The 22,659-nt window shown below is 37.8% G+C and overlaps 1 protein-coding gene across 1 annotated transcript in view; it reads left to right on the top strand.

The window, feature by feature from the left end:
* Window positions 1-20,288, top strand: part of LOC124775352 (cyclic nucleotide-gated cation channel beta-1) — a 172,207-nt gene extending 151,919 nt beyond the window's left edge. Inside the window, exons 9-15 of the mRNA XM_047250184.1 lie at window positions 828-969; window positions 1,987-2,146; window positions 4,036-4,217; window positions 4,405-4,568; window positions 10,881-10,982; window positions 11,061-11,184; window positions 19,746-20,288. Of these exons, the coding sequence (XP_047106140.1) occupies window positions 828-969; window positions 1,987-2,146; window positions 4,036-4,217; window positions 4,405-4,568; window positions 10,881-10,982; window positions 11,061-11,184; window positions 19,746-19,994 (1,123 nt within the window). The 3' untranslated portion in view covers window positions 19,995-20,288. The remainder of the gene's footprint in view (window positions 1-827; window positions 970-1,986; window positions 2,147-4,035; window positions 4,218-4,404; window positions 4,569-10,880; window positions 10,983-11,060; window positions 11,185-19,745) is intronic.
* Window positions 20,289-22,659: the final 2,371 nt, after the last annotated feature.

Here is a 22,659-nt window from a genome sequence, read left to right as displayed (position 1 = left end):
TTGATTTTCAGGAAGACTTTTCAACAGAAAATTTTATATATACTTTGAGTGATCAAATTTTAAATGCTCTGAATAACAGAATGTCACCCATTGGGATTTTTTGCGATCTCTTAAAGGCTTTTGACTGTGTAAATCATGAAATTCTCCTAGATAAACTTAACTTTTGTGGTACGATTTGGACACTGCACAACTGTTTTAATTCATATTTAACTGGAAGAATGCAGAAGGTTGAAATTAACAGTACAGACAGTCTCAAAAATCAGCAGTGTCCTCTAAGTAGGGGTTATCAAGGGTTCAGGTTTGGGTCCCTTATTGTTCTTAATATATATTAATGGCTTGCCGCTATTATAGCCTGTAGAGACAGGCTTGCAGAGAATAAAGTAAGCTGAGCCCAATTGAGTTAGAAAGAAGTGATACGTTAAGACTAATACCATCTACATTCCGGTATGATGGAGTCTCACGGAAGGTTTGGTACTGACTTTAGTAGTATCATTACAGATTACTATGTAATTTTTCTGCAACGTAATCCTGAGAACTGAAAGTGGAGACATTTTAATTTTTATAGTAAGTTGTCATTGTTTGGTGGAAGTTGTGTATGTGCTTTCAAAGAGCTCATATTTAAAAATAGTATGTGTAATGCTTATTAATTGTTCTGTTATGTACACAAAGTTATCCTAATTTTGGGCACAACAGAACATACTGGCTGTTTGGCTTACTTAAACAACATTTATTTAGTTATTAGTGCTTCAGGCACACATTTCACTTGGTCACCTTATATGTACTGTCATTTAATTAGGGAATATTATCACTTTTACTTTTCATTTCAGATATATACGATGCTTTTACTTTGCTACAAAGACAGCAACATCAATTGGGAAAAATCCAAAACCAGAAAATGAACAGGAATATTTATTTATGACAGGTAGCTGGCTAATGGGTGTTTTTGTTTTTGCACTCCTAATTGGCCAAGTAAGTATATTTAATTAATTAATGTAATTTGTGTTATGTAGTTTTACAGAGCTGTAGGTGCCAAAATGTCATAATATATCAAAATATTTAGCAGCAGACGTGGAAGTTTTGCATGTGGCACATATACATGCAACTGTCAAATTTAAAGTACAGGGTGTACATAAAGTCCGGGAACACTTTCAGTTATTTATTGCACAATAACTAAACACTGTACAGATGTAATACATATTGCATTTTGAAGAGAAACTCTAAAAGTTTTTTTACAAACAATCGATATGCGAACCATGAGTGACCCGGCAGACGTCAATACAGTAACCGTATTCTTACCATACCTGTCCGAGCGTGGCATCGTCGGCTGTGGCAGTTGCTTCCCATCTTCTCTCCTGAAGCTCTGCTACATCACATGGTAGAGGCAGAACATACACCAGATCTTTAACGTGCCCCCACAGAAAAAATTCACACGGAGTTACATCTGGTGATTGGGTAGGCCATTTCATGAAACAGCTGTCCCCTTCTGTAGCACAGCCACGTTTGCAACTAGCACTGACTATCAGCAAATTACCAAACTACGCTGTTGTGCTATACATGAAAAAAAACTTTCAGGGTTTCTCTTCAAAATGACATATGTATGATATCTGTACAATGTTTGGTTCTTGTGCAATAAATAATTGAAAGTGTTCCTGGACTTAATGTACACTCCATAGAATGTGTACTGAATACAGTAAGGATCATTGTTAAGACTAATATCACATTCTTAGACAATATAAATGCTCACTTTCTTATATTAAAAACCATCTGTCAATTTATAATTGCTAATAGCAGTGACTATGCTGAATGGTAAACTAATAATAATGTTAAGTGCTTTGTTGCACGAGGGAAAAATGTTATTCTTCATATGCTGAATCTAAGTTCATCTGTTAGACACATAGTTAATAGCGAACATTTGTGAATTAGATATGAATTCTGGTACTAAAGATTATCTCCACTGCTGATTCCATGTTTCTTTGTACATGACAGATGCGAGACATTGTGGCTACAGCAACAAAAACCCAGACAGAGTATCAGATGCTCTTGGATGAGACTCTGAAGTACATGCGAAGATTTAACCTTCCTCATAAACTCCAAGAAAGAGTAAAACTCTGGTTCACCTATACCTGGGAACAGCAACATACAATTGGTAATATTACTGAATACAGATGACTTATTTCTTTAGTGTGTTGTGATATTACTAATCAGTATTCAATAGTGACAAGTGATATGTTTGCTTTAATACTTTTTTCCTGTAAATAATATTTCTATTTGTGAGGCATCTAGAAGGAATCTCCTAAACTTCAGTGTAGACAATCAGATAAATTTTAGGAGTTGCTAATCAGATGAGATTTGAATTTTCTTTTGATTATAGGGAGTGTAGGGACTCCCAGTTTCCAGGTATATGTCCATTGGAGATCATCACACCCACAGAACTCTATTCTGAACCATAGCCAAGGGGCAAGATCTACCTAAAATTTATTTTTCTATTTTTCATTTTACTTGCAGTAATCACATATCAGTGGAAGTTTTTTTTAAATACAACAAATGCCATAAAACAGCAAAATAAGTGTAATAACTTCAGGAAGATGTGGTCTTTACAAGATGTACAATTTTCTGCTACATACAATATTCCATTGATGGTTGTTGGTATTGGTATGTTGTAATCCAGTCCTTTATCATTATTGCAGATGCATCTATCATGAGACCAAGATGCACCCGAGGTAAAGAATGGGCTAAATGTGGAGCTACTGCAGATGCATATTTTATGTTGGTGAATTCAATTTCCAGCATGACTATCTGTTGTAACATTTATGTGGGCTTCACATAACCATTATTAATTTCAAATGTTGTGCATCTGGAAGTCCATTATCATTGATGTGACAATGACAGTCTGGACCAGGCCTGGAAGCATACTCAGATACTCTCATGCTTAAAGCGACTGTTTGAAGTATACAGGAAATCTAGATTTGAGTTCTGATCTGGCATGAATTTGTGACTGTCATGACATATTCATTATATCCCAGGTTAGGGATTTCTGAACAGTTTTCAGTGATATCATTTCATGTCATTACATCTTCTCTTATTTCACCCGTACTGATTCTATTCATTTCGTTTCATTGTGTGTACTTCACTATTCTGACGCATTTGAAAATTGGTTAAAACTGTAAATTTTTTGCATTTCCAAAGCTGCAGTTGCCTCCCCTACAATGTTATATTTTAATTATCTATTAAAATAAAATAAGTAGAGGGTACAATTTACATAACAGGTTAAATGAACATAGATTTAGAAATAAATCTTCAATATCCTTTTAAATGCAGCTTGATATTGATGTAATAAAAATCCACTTCAGTTGCCAGTAATTTCATTTTTATTGGACAGCCAGTTCTGAAGCCTTAAACTTCACCTTCAGGTGTCACCAAATAGTTATGGAAATATAAATATGTGGCACTTGGGCTAGTCAGGCATGATGGATCACATCCACGTCAAACAAATGCATGAGAGTGTAGGATCAGCAGCTGGGGTGCTCTCCTTGACAACCAACAAGGCACTTGAAGATAAGCTTCAAAGCCAGTTGTGCAGTTGAAAAATAAATTATTGGCAAAAGAAGTGAAATTTTATTCTGCCAATATGTTTCTCAGCTGGGAATGTTTGCTTGAGCAAATAGTTGGATAGTATATTTGCATGATTGTGTGATTGCTGTGGGTAGTAAACAGTAGTTGCAAGGCTAGAATTTCAAAAATAATACAGTTGTTGTTAAAAACAATATTCCCCCATGGAATAATCATTTAATATTAAATATGGGTAGAAGTACTCAAATCAGAAACATTTGCTGACAACTGATGTGGCACATAGAGGCAATGTTTTGTATTTGTATTTACTAATGTATTGTTATATTATTCGATGCCTTTAAAGTCTTATGAAACATGATAAATGTTTGTATGATACTTTGTTGCATTTTCATGCTTTGTGTAATTTATTACTGTAAGGTAGTAGCTCAGTAGAAAATGTTTTATCTTGTGTTTACTCTCATCCAGATGAAAGCAGAATTCTAGATGCACTACCTCAAAAACTGAAAACAGATGTTGCTATCAATGTACACATTCAAACTCTGAGCAAAGTTCAATTGTTTCAAGATTGTGATGAAGCATTGCTTCGTGATCTGGTCCTCAAACTGCGGCCAGTTATTTACCTTCCCGGAGACTACATCTGTCGCAAGGTAGTGACCTAAGTTTCGCTCAGATTTTGTGATTACTTTTGAATACTTTCTCATTTGTAGATATTGCATGAATTATTGGAAGGACTCTTTCAGTTAATGTGAATTATTACAAATTATTTGACATTGTTTTCTCTACATAAAACTTAATTCTTCAGAGGGCTACAAACAAGGACTTCCTTTTTTACAGGGAGAAGTTGGAAAAGAGATGTATATTATAAAATCAGGCCAAATTCAGGTGATGGGTGGTAAGAATAATGATGAGGTGCTGGCAACACTTACTGAAGGGTGTGTTTTTGGTGAGATCAGTCTTCTTTCTTTGGCAGAAGGAAACAGGAGAACTGCTACTGTGAAGTAATTACTTAAATTTATATCAGATGTTACATATTCTATATGCCTTATATACAGAAATGAATTTATGTGTGAATGCATATATGGTCGGCATGTCCTCCTAAACTACTGGATTGATTTCAGCCAAACTTGGTACACATATTACTTATTGTCTGAAAACAAGTACTGTAGGGGAAAGAACCAACTCACATTGGGGTGAAGGTGAAAGTAGGATGACTTTGGAGATGTGCAGATGAGGGAGGAGGAGATGGATAGAGAGAGAGAAAGTTGGAGGAGGAGATGCATAGAGAGAGGGGGGGGGAGGAGATGGACAGAGAAAGGGGCAGAGAGAGGGAGGAGGAATAGAGAGGCAGAGAGTTAGGGAGAGGAGGAAATGGAGAAAGAGGGGATAGAGTAGGAGATGGACAGAGAGAGGTGGAGGGGCAAGGTTGTGGACAGAGAAAGGGGGAAGAAGGGAAGGTGTAGATGGGAGGTGGAAGTGGATGGGGTTGTAGGGAGGCAGATGGAAGAGGAACAAGTTGTCAAGAGGCATGTGGGAAAGATACTGCATGTGAGGAGGCAGGTGGAAGGTGGCCAGGGCATGGGAAAGCAGGTGGAAGAACTCCACAGTGTGATAGAACAGGTGGAAGTGGGGAGGGTGAAACAGGGGGAAGGTAAAGGAGAGGAGAGATTCAAGTTCTTCTGATTATTTTGATGTAACCATTTCAACAAAATTTGGTGTATACATGACTCATTTTTTGTATAAAAGTAGTGTTGGAGTAAGATACCCCTACTACTCTTAGGGATGGGGGTGAGAATGGAATGACATGAAAAAATTTTGTAACAAATTGCCAGTATCTCTTTTCTGTGCTTAATTGACTTGGAATGCTCTAAAAGTTGCGATGGCATTTTTCTCTTATTTGTGTCATCCAGGTCGCAAAAATGACTGCTGCACTGAGCCGATATTTTTGTCAACATGTTTTGGGGCCAATTATCATGGCACATGGCTGAATACCACAGAAATGAAATATGACAATAGGTGATGTTTGGTTATTCAGAGCATTCAATATTAGAACAGTTAAAGCAAATACAGCATTTTCTGTGAAAAGCCTTTCTGAAAACCAAACTGATATTTTGTTGGTACTGCATTTTTACAAACATGTGATGCTATTCTTGAATACATTGCTTTTTCAAAGCAGACATATTTGTAAAAATGAAGTACTAACAAAATATCAATTTTGTTTTCAGAAAGGCTTTTCACAGGAAATTCTATATTTGCTTTCACTGTTCTAATATTGAATGCTCTGAATATCTGAACATCACACTTTGGGATATTTTGTGATCTCTCAAAGGCTTTTGACTGTGTGAATCATGAAGTTCTTCTAGATAAACTTAACTATTTTGGTATGAGTGGGACAGTGTACAAATGGTTCAATTTATATTTAACTGGAAGAATACAGAAGGTTGAAATTAACAGTGCAGAAGTCTGCAAAAATCAGCAGTGTCATCTAACTGGGGAGGTGTCAAGAATGGTGTTAGGGACTGATGACCTCAGCAGTTTGGTCCCATACGAACTTACTGCAAATTTTAACAGTATCCCGCAGGGTTCAGTCTTGGGTCCCTTATTGTTCTTAATATATATTAATGACGTGCCATACTATATTCATGAAGGTGCAAAGCTAGTTTTTTTGACAGTGATAAAAGTATGGTAATCACACTCAAAAAACCAGAATCATCTGAGGAAATTGTAAATTTCTTTCAGAAAAATATTAAGTGGTTCTCTGAAATGGACTCTCACTAAATTTCGAGAAAATACAGTACATAAAATTCTGTATACTTAGTAGCATAACACCATTAATAAGTATAGACTTTGGACAGAAGTCTGTTGCTAAGGCAGAATAATCAAAATTTCTGGCTGTGTGCCTAGATGAAAAATTGAATAGAAAGAAACACATTGATGATCTGCTGAAAGGCTTAGGTTCAACTTCTTATGCTGAGAAACATATCAGTAAATTAGCCTACTTTGCCTATTTTCATTCACTGCTTTCATATGCCATCATATTTTAGGGTAATTCATAATTAAGAGAAAAAGTATTCATTGCACAAAAGCACGTAATCACAATAATAGCTGGAGCTCACCCAAAATCCCGTGCAGGTATTTCTATAAGGAACTCAAGATATTCTCAGTACCTTTGCAAATACATATATTCACTTATGAAATTGGTTATCAGTAACCCATTACAGTTCAAAAACAATAGAAAAGTGCATAGCTACAATACTAGAAGAAAGGATGATCACTATTCTGGGTTAAATCTGACTTTGGCATGGAAAGGGGTGAATTATGCTGCCACAAATATCTTTGGTCATTTCCCACATAGCATTAAAAGTCCAACAGACAGCCAATCAACATTTAAAAACAAATTAAAAGAATTTCTGAATGACAGCTCCTTCCCACTCAATGGATGAATTTCTAGATATGAAGCAGTAACCATAGAAAAATTATAGTGTGTAAAGAAAACTTTTGTTGAACTGACATGTTACACATCATTATGAAATGTTGTATTCATGATTCATGTAACAAGTATTAATGTAATATAATGATAAATTTAACATACTCTCTGGAGTTGAATCGTGTGAAACAGTAGAGATTCAGACATATATGTCTGTACAATACATGTGATCTACATATACATGCGAAAAGTCATGGGTTAAAAGTCTAGTATATATTCAAAAATGCATGGAAGTGTATACAAATGGATTAATATTCCATATCTCCTCCTAAACCACTGTATCAATTTCAGCCAAATTTCGTACACATTCTTTTGTTATCTGGAAATAAGTACTGTGGTAGTAAATACCACCTACCCACCCATAGAAGTTGGAATTGGTGTGAAAAAGGGTTAGTAATGTCTGATGTCTAGGCTGCCCTGTACAACTGGTATGTACATCCCAACAGGTGTGGCTGTGGAAGGGAACGGAGAGGAGGGTATGGTTAGTGAGTTGGGGAGGAAGAAATACGCAGGAAGAGGGAGGTGGAGGAGGAGATGGACTGACAGAGGGGAGGAGCAGATGGACACAGAAAGGGAAGAAGACAAGATGGACACAAAGAGGGGGAGGAGATGATGGATAGAGTGAGAGAGCGAGGGAGATGGAGATGAACAGTGGGAAGGGGGAGGAAATAGACAGAGAGAGGAGGGAGAATGGACACAAGGAGAGGGGAGGGGGAAGTGGACAGAGACAGGTGAAGGTGAAGTTGCAGTTGGATATAGGTAGGGACAAGGAAGAGTTGGACAGAGTTGGGGAAGAAGGATATGGTCAGAGGGGGTGGAGAGGAGGAGATTGTATAATGTATGTTACATAAAGATATAGATATTTCAGGAATTCCTGGGTTCCCGGGTTCGATTCCCGGCGGGGTCAGGGATTTTCTCTGCCTCATGATGACTGGGTGTTGTGTGAGTCCTTAGTTTAGTTAGGTTTAAGTATTTCTAAGCTCTAGGGGACTGATGACCATAGACGTTAAGTCCCATAGTGCTCAGAGCCATTTCAGTAATTACATTATTTAACCATATTTATAAAGAACTTTTCAGTATGAGACCACTTATAAGCATGAAACTGCACTCTCTCTCTTACCCAGAAGAATGCACGGATTCGGTTGGCAAGGATTCCACAAAGCCACTGCATCATCTCCTGAAGAAATATGGCACTTTACTGTTTTAACTGGTCATTGTTATCCTGTATACTGACACTGCAATGAATTTAACATCCCTGCTAGTCTCACACCTGTTGTATTGGGGACAGATCTGTGGATCTGGCTGGCCATGGGAATATCTCAACATCATGCAGCACTTCATAAAGAGACACACTATGTGTGGATGAGCATTTTCCACTTGAAAAACTTCACAATGGTACTGCCACATGACAGGTAACACTTGGTGGTGCAGAATGTCCTCACTGTACCGTTATGATGACATAGGGCCCTCAATCACTACCAGCTGTGTGTGAAGTCATACCCGTGGGCTCCCCACACCGTGACACTAGGAGCAACATTGCTGTCTCTCTCCAGAACATTGGAAGAATGGAACCTCTTCCCAAGTTGTTGCTATACTCTTCATCAGTGGTCATCCAGTTAGTGCAAAGTCATGATTAATCACTGAACATAATGTGATGCAATTCATCCACAGTCCTTGCTTCCCAGTCTTAGTGCCATTCCAGACACATTGGTTTGTGTTGTGGTGTTAACACTAACCTATGAATTGGATGGTAATTCCCTAGTCATGCTGCTCCTTGTCTCCAACCAACAGTGTGAGATGACACAAAATGCTGTAAACTGTCCCTTACTTGCTCTTGGAATGCAAGTGCAGATGTAAAGCGGTTATGATGTGCTTGGTGCACAGTGTGCCATTCCTCCCATGTGGGGATCAGATGTGGCTGACCAGAAGCTTGACAATGAGCATGCCTGCCCTCCTGTTCCCATGTAGCCCAATATTGGGCCTGTGTCACATCCAAATGCTCCACAAATCTGGATAGTGTACAATCTGACCAACTGGAGACCCTCAGTGAGGCCCATCACAAACTCTGTTAGATGCTGATAAAGCTGTTGCATGCAAGTACAACTCATCTCCACATCCTTTCTTAGTTGTCACTCAATATTTGACTGCTCATGCCTCTTATATACAATACTAGGCCTCCTAGCACTACTTAACACAAAAAACACTAATGCAGCCTGGTTAACACACACACACACACACACACACACACACACACACACACACTCTCTCTCTCTCTCTCTCTCTCTCTCTCTCTCTCTCTCTCTCTATCTCTATCTCTCTCTGGACTCGCATTTGGAACCCATGTCCAGCGATCCTGATTTAGGTTTTTCATGATTTCCCTAAATTACTTCAGGTAAATAAATGCTAGGATGACTAGGATGGGTCCTTTGAAGGGGCATGGCCAACTTCCTTCCCTAATCCAATGGGACCAATGACCTTGCTGTTTGTTCCCCTTCACCAAATCAACCAACCAATCACTGCACTCTGGTGGCTGTTCAACTTGTCATTGAGAACTGGAACTCTAATCATTTAATTACCTCTGATGGTGTGTATGTGAATGAAATTCACTTTTTTATCAGGCAGTACATATGTATCTCATTTTACAGTGGTCTGTCAGTAATTCATGATAATGTAGAGCAGTTCTGTTCAGGAGGCAGATTGAAAAGCACAAATAATTACTTTCACTTGCTGCATTAGATACGAAAAGAGCTTGAAATAAATGTAGATGAGTTAACAGAAATGTGATCATTGTTTTATTCCTCTGTATCATTTTTTCCTTTCCAAATATTCTCTGCTCGTCATAAGTCATCTCACTCACCAGCATGTGATTGAATTGGTGTATCCCTGAACAGGGATGGTTTGCATCTGTTTGAGTTCAATAACTGAAAGAATATAAAACAATAATAGTTTTTTATTATTAAGTGTTTGGCCCAAACCTACCCGGAGAGCCATGTGTGTTAAAGCTCCACTTCTGGGACAGAGAGATGTGCCAGTCTCAGACCGAATCTGTCCAGTGGATTAATTATGAGGTCAGTGTGCTGGCCAGCCTAGATGTAGTTTTTAGGCAGTTTCCCACACCCAATTAGGTATATTGTGGGCTAGTACCCAAGTCCTACCTCAATTACACAATTCACAAACATTTAGGAAACTGCACTTTCTTTCATATAAATGGCACTACACATAGGCAGTTCAGGTACACACATTCTGTCTGGGGGGAAACAAGGTGGGAACAGGGAGAGCATCTTGGCACTGCTTAAACTGACCAAACCAAATCCATTACTAGCCATACTGACTCTGTGCCGATGTGGGACAAAGGCATAAGAAACAAAAGAAAAATGTTTGTTCTGCCCAAGATTAAAGTTGCTAGACAGTTGATATAAGTAGGTTTGATAGTAACAATCCATAAGCATCCCCTGTTCCTTGCTTCTAAAGTTCCACCAATGAAACTTAATCATCTTTTCTCTAATCTGCATATTTTTCCTGTAGTCTTTACTGTTTGTGTTAGACTCATAATTTTTTTTACTTGCTGACACAAACTTCTGAGTAATATTGAAAATCTATTATTATAATTACATAAATTGTTTTTCAACAAAAGCATATATTTATTTTGTTAACTGAGTTATGATTAGACACCTTGATCTGTTCACCATTCAATTTTTGCATCTTCCATTGGATCTTACAATGAAAATAACTAAGAAAATACTGTTTCCAGTGCTTATTTTGCAATAGCTTTATTGGTTATGAATCACTGTGGCTGTTATTCTAATAGTGGTACTTAATTTTTCAGGTCTAAAGGGTTTTCAAATATTTTTGTTCTGAATAAGTCAGATTTGAATGAAGCCATTGTTCATTATCCAGAAGCTCAAGAGATTCTAAGGAAGAAGGCAAAGTAAGCTGTAACTTTATTGAGAGCTTATTATAAATGACACAACAATCATCTAAACATAATCTCAAACTTTTTTTTCAGCTCATTAATGAGACAAAATGCTCTGAGGGAGAAGTTGGCAAAGGAAAAACAGTTGTCCAGTGATGTGATTATTGGCAATTTGCAGTCACAAGAAACACCAAAGCTTGTTCATACAGTTATACAGGTAATGTCCATGAAATGAACAGAATTGTTAAACTTTTCTATTGTCCCATTAAAGTAACAGTTAATATTTATGACCCTTCAAATGAATCTGTGGTACAATTAAAAACAAATACAGCCCTGTTGATATGTTCTGTATACTTACTGAGAGCTTTTATAGTGTGCACTACAAAATTTTACTTGAATAACTAATTATTGCTGTGTTAATGACATGACTTTTGCATAGATTAACCTTCATAAAAAAGCTTAGCCTCATTGGCAGATTTCACTACAGGAAAAAACTAAACCCAAAATGAGTAAGTATAAAACATGGAGACAAACAAGGTTTGGTACTTGGTCCACTCCTGTTCTTAATCTACATAAACAACTTTCCAGTTACGTTTTACCTAAAGCAAGTCCAATTTAAAAAATTATAAAATTACAATGAGATACAATGACTAGTCAGGATTTACATATAGGAGGCAAAAATCCAATTGTGCTTGTAGAAGGACTTAAAAGTAGAAAAAATCATACTGTAATCATCAGTGGAGCCTTTAATCATCCAACAATTAATTGGGGAAAATTACAGTTTTGTTTGTAAAAAATCAGATAATGGAAAATCCAGGATGGAATGTAACAATATTGAACAGTTTTGTTAGTGGCAGACATGATAAGACAAACTGTGAAACTTTACTAAAGGCCTTTATTACTTAGAACAGATAGTTAGGAACCCCACTCATGATGGAAATATGCACATCAAAAAAAGACTTGCATCACCTCGTTTCTGAGAATTGGAATAGATCAACATAAACATCATTTCCGCCATTTTTATTGCTCATGAAACCACATGTTGTACCACCATACAGCGAGACCTTCAGAGGTGGTGGTCCAGATTGCTGGACACACCGGTACCTCTAATATCCAGTACATCATCATCTTGCATTGACGCATGCCTGTATTCATTACGGCATACGATCCACAAGTTTATCAAGGCACTGTTGGTCCAGAATATACCACTCCTCAACGGTGATTCAGCTTAGATCCCTCAGAATGGTTAGTGAGTCACGTCATCCATAAACAGCCCTTTTCAATTTATCCCAGGCATGTTCGATAGGGTTCATGTCTGGAGAACATGCTGGCCACTCCAGTCGAGCGATGTCATTATCCTGAAGGAAGTCATTCACAAGATGTGCATGATGGGATCCCAAATTGTCATCCATAAAGACAAATGCCTTGCCAATACGCTGCCGATATGTTGCACTATGAGTCGGAGGATGGCATTTAGGTATCGTACAGCCATTACGATGCCTTCCATGACCACCAGTGGCGTACGTCAGCCCCACATAATGCCGCCCCAAAATAGCAGGGAACCTCCACCTTGCTGCACTCACTGGACAGTGTGTCTAAGGCATTCAACCCGACTGGGTTACTTCCTAACATGTCTCCAATGATTGTCTGGTTGAAGGCATATGCGACACTCATTGGTGAAGAGAATGTAATGCCAATCATGAGTGGTCCATTCAGCACATTGTTGGGCCCATCTGTACTGTGCTGCATGGTGTTGTGGTTGCAAAGACAGACCTTGCCATGGACGTCATGAGTGAAGTTGCGCATCATGCAGCCTATTGCACACAGTTTGAGTCATAAAACGATGTCCTGTGGCTGCACAAAAAGCATTATTCAACGTGGTTCCTCCGAGTGATAATCCTTAGGCAGCAGTCATCCACTGCAGTAGTAACCCTTGGGCAGCCTGAGTGAGGCATGTCATCAACATTTCCTGTCTCTCTGTATCTTCTCCATGTCTGAACAACATCGCTTTGGTCACTCAGAGACACTTGGACACTTCCCTTGTAGAGAGCCCTTCCTGGCACAAAGTAACAATGCGGACATAATCAAACTGCTGTATTGACTATCTAGTCATGGTTGAAATACAGACAACATGAGCCGTGTACCTCCTTCCTGGTGGAATGACTGGAACTGATTGGCTGTTGGACACCCTCCATCTAATAGGCGCTGCTCATGCATGGTTGTTTACATCTTTGGGCAGGTTTAGTGACATCTATGAACAGTCAAAGAGACTGTGTCTGTGGTACAACATCCTCACTCAATGTCTATCTTCAGGAGTTCTGGGAACCTTTTTTGGTGTGTGTATATTTGATCTAATGGCAATAAATAGGCCTGACCTCATTGAGGATGCCCGAATTGAAACTGGTAGCAGTGATTATGATGCATTTGTGGCAACATTGATTACCAAAGTACAAAGGACAACTAAAGTAAGCAGAAAGATGTATATGTTTAGTAAACTAGATAAAAAATCATTAGTGTCATATCTCAATGTGGAACTTGAAACTTTCAGCACAGTACAGGAGCATGTAGAAGAACTCTGGCTCAAGTTTAACCCTTTAACTGCTCTGGACATGTTAATGTGCGTGCCTTTGTACCTGTCCCTGTGTGCTCTGAATGTGTTTTGCGTGTGCCACCAGTCCTTCTACCTGGTACTCCGAACGTGTCTACATGTGGGTTAACACGTCCAGAGCAGTTAAAGGGTTAAAAGATTATTTGACCATGCACAGGGTAGGTATGTACCCAGCAGAACAGTTCATAATGCGAGAGAACCACCATGGTATACCGTCACTGTTAAGAAACAGATATTACTGCACAATAGGTGTAAAGCAGAGCATAGGGTTATAGATAGAGATGCTGAATGAAATGCCACTGAAAAGATGAATGAAATAATTATTAGTGGCAGTGGTGTTGAGAAACAACTGAAATCGATAAAACTGAAAAAATCTCCAGGTCCCGGTGGAATCTCTCACATTCTATATTGCATTTATGGCTCAGTTAGCCCCTCTTAAAAGTATAATCTGTCATAGATCTCTCGAACAAAAAATTGTGCCCAGTTCCTGGAAAAAGGTACAGGTCACACCCGTCTACAAGAAGGGTAGTAGAAGTGATCCACAAAAACTGCAGTCCAATATCCTTGACATCGATTTGTTGTAAAATCTTAGAACATATTCTGAGCTCAGATATAATGATGTATCTTGAACACATGCTTCTCAATGACAACCAGCATGGATTTCAAAAACATTGATCATGTGAAATCCAACTCACGTTGTTCTCACATGACTTACTGAAAGCTTTGGATGAAGACAACCAGGTAGATGGAGTATTTCTTGACTTACAAAAAGCATTTGACTCAGTACTGCACCTGTGCTTATTGTCAAAAGTACAATAATATGGGGTATCAAGTGAAGTTTGTGACTGGATTGAGGACTTTTTGGGAGAGAGGTAACGGCATGTTATCTTGGATTGAGAGTCATCATCAGGCATAGAAGTAAATTCATGTTCACCTTACGGAAGTGTGTTGGGACCCTTGCTGTTCATATTGTATATTAATGAACTTGCAGACAATATTAATAGTAAAATCAGGCTTTTTGCAGATGATGCAGTTATTTGTAATGAAGCACTATCTGAAAGAAGCTGCACAAATATTCAATCATATCTCCAGAAGATTTTAATGTGGTGCAGAGATTGGCAACTTGCTGTAAATATTCAGAAGTATAAAATTTTGCACTTCATAAACTGGAAAAAATGTAGTATCCTATTACTATAACATCAATGAGTCACTGTTGGGATTGCCCAATTCATACAAATACATGGGTGTAACACTTTGTAGGGATATGTAATTGATTGATCACATAGATTCAGTTGTGGGTAAAGAAGGTGATAGACTTTGGTTTATTGGTAGAATACTGGGGAAGCCCAATCAGTCTACAAAGGAGATTGCTTATAAATCACTAGTGTGACTGGTACTAGAATACTGCTCAGGTGTGTGGGACCTGTATCAGATAGGACTAACAGGAAATATCGAACGTATGCAGAGAAGGGCAGCACAAATGGCCACAGGTTTGTTTAATCCTTGGAAAAGTGTCACATAGATACTGAAGGACCTGAACATGAAGACTTGAAGATATATTAAAACTATCCTGAAGCAGTCTGTTAATAATGTTCCAAGAGCAATCTTTAAATAATTACTCTAGCAATATACTATAACCCCCCATGTATTGCTCACATAGGGTCCGCGAGAATAAAATTAGAATAATTACAGCATGCACAGAGACATTCAAACAATCATTCTTCTTGTGCTTCATATGTGAATGGGACAGGAAGGAAATCTAATAAGTGGTACACTGGGATGTGTCCTCTGCCATGCATCTCCAGTGGTTTGCAGAGTGTAGATATAGATGTAAATGAAGAACTGTACCTAACTTTCAGAACTTGAAAATTTCTTCCTAGGGTGGAAATAGGGATAGCCTGGGGAAAGCTGGAAAAAAGGGGATAGTGAATAGTGAATAGTGTTTTATTCATCTCATAATATACAATTTCTAATCATATGATTAGTGTACAGGAGACATGTCAAAAAAGTGGATAACACAACTTAGGCCCAATTGCTACAAAGAATTTTAACATTAATACAAACTTTTATTTTTCTTTCCTTTCTTTTGTGAAGGACAGCTACATATACACACAAAACTATATGTAAATTTATCCTGCTCAAATGTTCAGTTCATCCTTCATGAACTCCTCAACAGTGTAGTAGCAGCATTTGACAAGTATATCATATAGCTTTGTTTTCAGTGTCTCTAGGTTCTTACTCAGAACATTCTTTCCTTTTAGCTTGTTATGAATTTTCATTGACATATACTGAGGAGTCTGCGCATATAGGTTTAAGTGATGAGTGGGAAGCATAAAATTGTCTTTGTTTCTCGTGTTATACATGTGATTGAAACAGTTTTTCTCGAATAACTCTAAATTGCTGTATAGAAAGATGATATCATAGATGTATAAGGAGGGAACTGTTAATGTTGTTTTTCAAATAGTGGGCGACATGATGTCCCTGGATGGGCAGTACACATGTTCCTTATTATTCTTTTCTGTAACTTTAGTATGCGGAATATATTGCTTGAATTTCCCCAAAAAATAATACCATACCTTACAACTGATTGAAAGTAGCTGTGGTATGCAATTTTCCTTGTGTTCATGTCTGATGCACCAGCTAATATTTGCATAGCAAATGCAAAGCTACATAATTTGTTTAACAGGTAGTCAACATGTTTATTCCAATTTAAATTTTTCATCTAGGTTTAACCCTAAAAACTTCAGAGAATCCACTTCTTCTATATCCTTATTTTTATGGGTTATTTTAATTTCTTGGGGCTTTGACTGTTTTGTTCTGAACTGGACGATGTCAGTTTTGGGGATGATCAGTCTTAATCCATTCAGTTGGAACCATGTTTCTAGTTTGTTCATTGTGTTTATTATGTAGAGAGGGATGTTTTCTGGCTCTTGGTTTTCAATTAATACAGATGTGTTATCTGCAAATAAAATTGATAGAGCATTTATATTGTTCGGTAAATCATTAACATAGAACAAAAACAAAATAGGTCCTAGAATCAAGCCTTGTGGGACACCTTGGCCTACTGTTTTCCATTTTGAATAGTAATTTGCTGCATTTGATGAGACAATCACTCTTTGTTTCCTATTTGATAAGTATGAAGTAAGCCAATTTAGAACATTACCCTTGATCCCATACTTGTCAAGCGTATAGATGAGCAGTGCATGATTTACAGAGTCAAAGGCTTTTGTGAGATCACAAAAGATTCCTACAACTTTATTATGGTTGTCTAATGATGTGCTGATCTTGTCGATAAACTTGTTAATTGCATCAATAGTACTTTTGCCACGCTGGAAACCAAATTGGTTTTCCGTAATAATATCATATTTCTCTATAAAATTTCGTATATGCATAGCAGCAGCATTTTCAAAGATTTTTGGCAGGACTGGAAGGAGGGAGATAGGGCGATAATTCCCCATATCCTCCCTTGACCCTTTTTTGAGCAACGGTTTTACTTCTGCATACTTCAGCACCTCTGGGAAGCTTCCTTGTTCAAAGGATTGGTTTGTTATTTTAGATAGTGGGTATCCTTTTATTTCACACACAAATTTAAGGACTTTTGCTGGTATTCCTTCCCAACCTGCAGAATTTTTGTTTTTTAGTTTTAATATATTTTTTTCTACATATATTGTTGAAACTGTTTTGAATTTTGTGAGGCATTCAGAATTATGATTTAGTCCAAAGGGACATACATTGTTCTCATAATCCGCAACATTAACCTCTGGTATCACTACATTAATGAAGAACTCATTGAAGCATTCTGAAATTTGAGCTGGATTTACAATGATCTCATCTTCAAGCTTAATTGTACTAATTCCATGTCTAGAGGCTTTGATACCTAATTCGTGTTTTACAACTGACCACACTTCCTTTGATTTATTCTCATGTTTTAAGATTAATTTATTATTTGTCATTTGCTCTGATGCTTTGACAACTGTCTTAAATGTACTTTTGTATCATTTAACATATTCAATAAATTCAATTTTTTTATTATGTCTTAGTTCCTTATGTAGCTGCCTTTTCTTAGCAATGGAGATTTTTATACCTTTAGTGATCCATTTTAATTTTGTCATTTTATTAAAATAAGTTTTTTGTTAAACTTTTCATTGAAAACACTTAGAAAATCCCTTAGAAATGCTTCAAAATTTGCTGTGCATGAAATATTTTTATCAAAGGGCTATTCTGTCTCCTTCAGCTTATCATGGAATAGAGTCAAAGTTTCTTTTTACATAAGCTTTTTTACATGGGACTTCTCTACCTGCTCTGGGTAGCTCAATGAATAATGCTGAATGATCAGAAATTCCTAGATCTAGACAAAATTTATATTCATCTTCAAATACGTAATTCGTTAAAATATTGTCAATGCATGTAGCTGACTGAGCATTTTCTCTTGTACAGTCAGAAAAATTTAATCTGAAGCCATATTTTTTTTATTTAGTCTGTAAATTTTGATACCTCACATGTTTCATTCAACACATTGATGTTGAAATCAGCAGCAACTACAATTTTTTTCCTCTTTTCTTTACTGAGGTATTCTAACAAACTCTGAAATTTACATAGGAAATGCTCAGTTGTCACCTTCCATGGGATTCTATAAATTGATATTATGACTACATTTAAATCATTTAACTCAACACAGCAACCCTCAAAAATACACTCTTCATCAAAACAAATGAAGTCACATCTTACATGGTAATCTAAATCAGAATGAATGAGTATGCATGAACCTCCTCGTGACTTATTTATCCTACAAAAGCTGGTAGCTACCTTGAAGTTTTCAGCTTTATTTAAGATTTTTATGGTATCACTACTAAGCCAGTGTTCATTTAAACAAATTACTTTAACATTTAGAAATTCAGATAAAAAAACTTGTAGCTCATCTGACTTAGAGCTTCTGTCACATGAGTATTCAGCACTTAAACCATTTATATTACAATGCATTATATAGTTACCCTTAAGATCATCAATTTTATTTTTTAAAGACCTAATATTTAATAATGACCCATCCTCACAAAACTCATTCAGACTGTAAGTTGAGAGGGTTGCACCTGTTGGGAAGACGAGGGGAAACAAAGATGAATGCAAGGTTTTAGAAGGAGTAAGCCAAAGATATTACGTCGGTAAGCACTGTACCAACTTCAATCCTGAAGTGGTAGAATAACAGGATAAGAAGTATAAGCAGGTTAAAGAGGAAGAGAATTGAGTAGTGTAATGAAGAGGAAAATAAAAAATGTGGTATAGGGATTGGGGAGAGAACAAACAGAAAGATGAGAACAGTAAAGTTTTGAAATTAGTGTACTTTTTAAAAATTTCATTGTCTTTTCTACACTCCTAACTTTTTGTTTCCTCTGTTCCCTTTCCTCTTTCGTCTTAGCTCTTAATTGTACTATTCATTTCACTTTGTATTTACAACTGAAGGATCAACAGCTGTTTTTCTTTTAATCATCATTCTTGCTAATCTTAGTGTGTCAAATTTACACAGAGGAACTGCAAATAGTTTATAGAAAATTTATTACGGTTAAGTATTATTGTAGATTCTAAAAACTCAAGCTACAACTTGACTTGTTTCACCTGACTGAAAGATCAGTTAATTATGAGATTTCTGGAACATGGTGACTGGATAATTTAAATTGTTTGTAGCCCTAAACATAAAAATGAACCACAAATGGCCAATATTATTCATACACAGACGTGTTCATTTTTTGATGTCCCTGAACTACCTTTAAAGGAGATACATTGTAGAGCCATCAATAATAGGATGAACTGTTGCATACAACTTGATAGAGAGTACTTTGAGAAAAAGCAAAAATAAAGGTTAAATCTTTAATTACTTTGCTGAAATTCTCAGAGTGGCTCTCATAATCTTGTGTTCTTTCAGTAGCATTTATTCATAGACTATTCTTAGAACTACCAAGAATTACAAACAATGTTTAATTGAAAAGGGAAAGAGACTTAAGTTGTAAAATAACTGAAAATGTGTTTTAAAGAACTGCGAAAAAGTTAGCTGCAGATAATGGGCTAGAGGCAAGTTGACCTTCATCCAGATGGAAACAGACACCAAGTAAATTCCAAAATGTAACTCGAAAGATGTGTGGAAAATAAATTAAGTATAAAAATACATGTCTTTTCAGGTGATGGGTCATCTTGATATATCAACTAGTCTCATTGGTCGCAGCCCGAAACAGAGTAAAGAGGAATCACAAGAGGCAGTAGTGACAGACAAGCAGCAGTGCAAGAACAGCAACAGTGAGCAGGAACAACAGCCACTGGGGTGCAGTTGCAGTGCAGGCAGTGAGAATGCTGGAGGCTGTAACAGTGTGAGTCCAGCCGACAAGACCTTTGAATGTAGAGTGACTGTACACAGAGAGATGAGTCAGTAGTCCTAGGAGGTGAAATGCATTTAGTACTATACAGTCACTTGGTGACCTCAACCTACGTCATCACTACCAGCAGCATCCTTTTTTATTCATTGCCCATAAAATGCTCTAAAAGAAGATATTGAGCATACAGCGCATATTTGGGAAATGGCTACTCTGTTCCTTTTGCATTGAATTTACTGTATACAAAATTCTATTATTATTGTTTTGCAAATAATAGTATCTCTTTTAGAAGGGACTTTCAACCACAATTTTTCCTGTCATATGTCTGGCATAGCTTTCCTATTCTGTAAGACACATTGTAACTCTGACTGCATGATTGATATATTTTGATCGTATCAACATTTTATTTTAATTCTTGCAGTTCAGTATCCTATTCTGTATGTGTTTATTATACATTGTTCAGCCTTTTACATCATTTGAGGTGTCTAGATGCAGAACCCAAGATTTCCACTTTTGATCAGAATAGGACTTATGTTTCCCCATCAGCTATCAGTGTTTCCAGCATACTGTTTCAGTAAAAGACTATTTCTAAATGAAACTAGGGGAACTCGCTTGGTTTATTCATAACAAGAGATAAATACAGGATGCTCCTCAGAAACTGTGCAAATTATCTTAATTCCATATTATGAAGTGAAGTCCAGTCCAGTCCACCCGTATCAAAGTCTGCCTATGGCAAATAGAGTCCACAATATAAAGACCTTAGACAAACTGATAGCACACTTGCTGTGCATTCCACAAATCACATCACAACTTACTTAGACCAGTCCTGGGCTGGCTTATATCCCGTATTCTGATATAATGTCATCAGTGGGCACTCCCGATGATAAACATCCTCTGGGTAGTAGCATCACAGCAGTCAACACTAATGAGCTAGTTATTCAGCTTCCATAGTAACATCTGGTGGTACTACTACATCCTCCTCCGCCTCTCCCCCCGACCGCCCCCCAACCCCCTCCCCCCACCCTGTCCCCCAAGCACTGACCTCCAAAAGACTCAGTTGGGGTGAGGTCTGGAGGAGCCACCACTGGGAAATGTGCAGGTATGTGTCCATGGGTGTTGCTGTGGAAGGCCGAGGTAGAATGAAGCATGATAGAAAATGCACGAGTTACCACGGTACTGGAGGATACACTGGGGGCAAAGAAGTAAGCAGCTGCTGGCCACAATGGTGGAGGCAAAGTTGATTTTGATGGTGCTGCTGAAGTGCATGGGTGGAGCCCACAATGTACACCATGGACCTGTGGCAAATGGAGATCATTCTGTGGATCCAGGTTGTGTGGTCTCAAACTGATTGGCCCACACCAGGGTGCCCATCCAAAAGTGAGAGGCCTGGGAATAACAGCAGTGGGTTCTGAATATCCAAGAGACTGTTCTGAGAATGACTTTAAAGCTTTTCTGCCAGGCTGTAAGTTGTTAGGAAAGTGCTTATGGCATTAGATGCAGTGTTAGACATAATTTCCTTAAGGAGCTGAGGTGTAAAACATGCTGTATGACTATCAGAGACATGATACAGTATGGTGTGAACTTTTCGAATCCGAATGTGGGTGCAAAATCATTCAAATTCATAGGAGGTAAACATCATCCCGTTACCAGAAACCAAGGTATGTGGGCAGCGTTAGCCTCCAAGGGCAAAGATTTTTCCAAGGCTGCAATAGTAGTGGTTTTTGTGACCTGAGGCATGTAATAGATAAAAGGGAACTGTTACAAGGAATCAGTCATGATCTACCACACGGAGTCCAAAAATGGACCAAATGGATAAGCTCCTGCGACTCCATGGACTGGACCAGGGAGAGAACTCCTGGGGAGGTACAGCTTGATGAGACTGACAAGCGGAGCTTCAGTCGACCAGATCCATGATGCCACCATCAATGTTTGACCACAATATATGTTGTCATACCAAAATTTTCATCCAGGACTTGCATCAATGGCCAATGTGCAGAAGACACAGCACTTACAGCCAAAGAGATGGAGGAATTGGGATGCAGCAATGGTTCTCATCCAAGACCCACAACAGAACCCCTTGGTTTAAGTGTAGTTGATGCTGTCGTGGCCAGCAGGAATGAAATTCAGGTCTGGGAGGTATGTCTTGCCATCCATGTTGTACAAAATGGGCAAGACTGTATAATGTTGGGTTCTTGCAGGTGGCAGCTGCAACATCATGATGTGTTTGTGAAAAGGTTGAAATGAATGAATCCATATCTGTGTCAAGCCAGAAAAACAGCAATTCATGTTGGTCAAAGACTGGGTTGGACCCAAGGGAAATTGGGATAACATGTCTATGTTTGTGTGTTACATTACTGCTCAATAGTGGATAGAATAACAAAAATAAGACAAGAATAGCACTCAACTCTGGAGGCATGATGCTTAAGTCTGAAGATGATGTGTAACAAATGATGATCTGTGTTGAGATAGAATTTCTGTCCACAAAGAAGTAATTTAAGTTTCTGAGCTGCATAAATGACAGTGATGGCCTCCTGCTCTGTTTAATAATGGCATTGCTGGGCAGTGGATTTGGTCTTAGAAGCATATAATATATGACACTCAGTGCTGTTGGGATATTTGAGGCTGGAATGAGCCAATAATATGGGACTGCATGTCAGTTGCTGCTAACAGAGGAGATCAGCAGCGTATGTTGTTTAACATTATGTGCACTTAAGACAATCTTTTG

The sequence above is a fragment of the Schistocerca piceifrons genome, chromosome 2 (assembly GCF_021461385.2).
Source record: "Schistocerca piceifrons isolate TAMUIC-IGC-003096 chromosome 2, iqSchPice1.1, whole genome shotgun sequence".
NCBI classification, from domain to species: Eukaryota; Metazoa; Arthropoda; class Insecta; order Orthoptera; family Acrididae; genus Schistocerca; species Schistocerca piceifrons.
The sequence above is the reverse complement of the archived record's forward strand: the minus strand, read 5'-3'. Positions and strand labels throughout refer to the sequence as shown.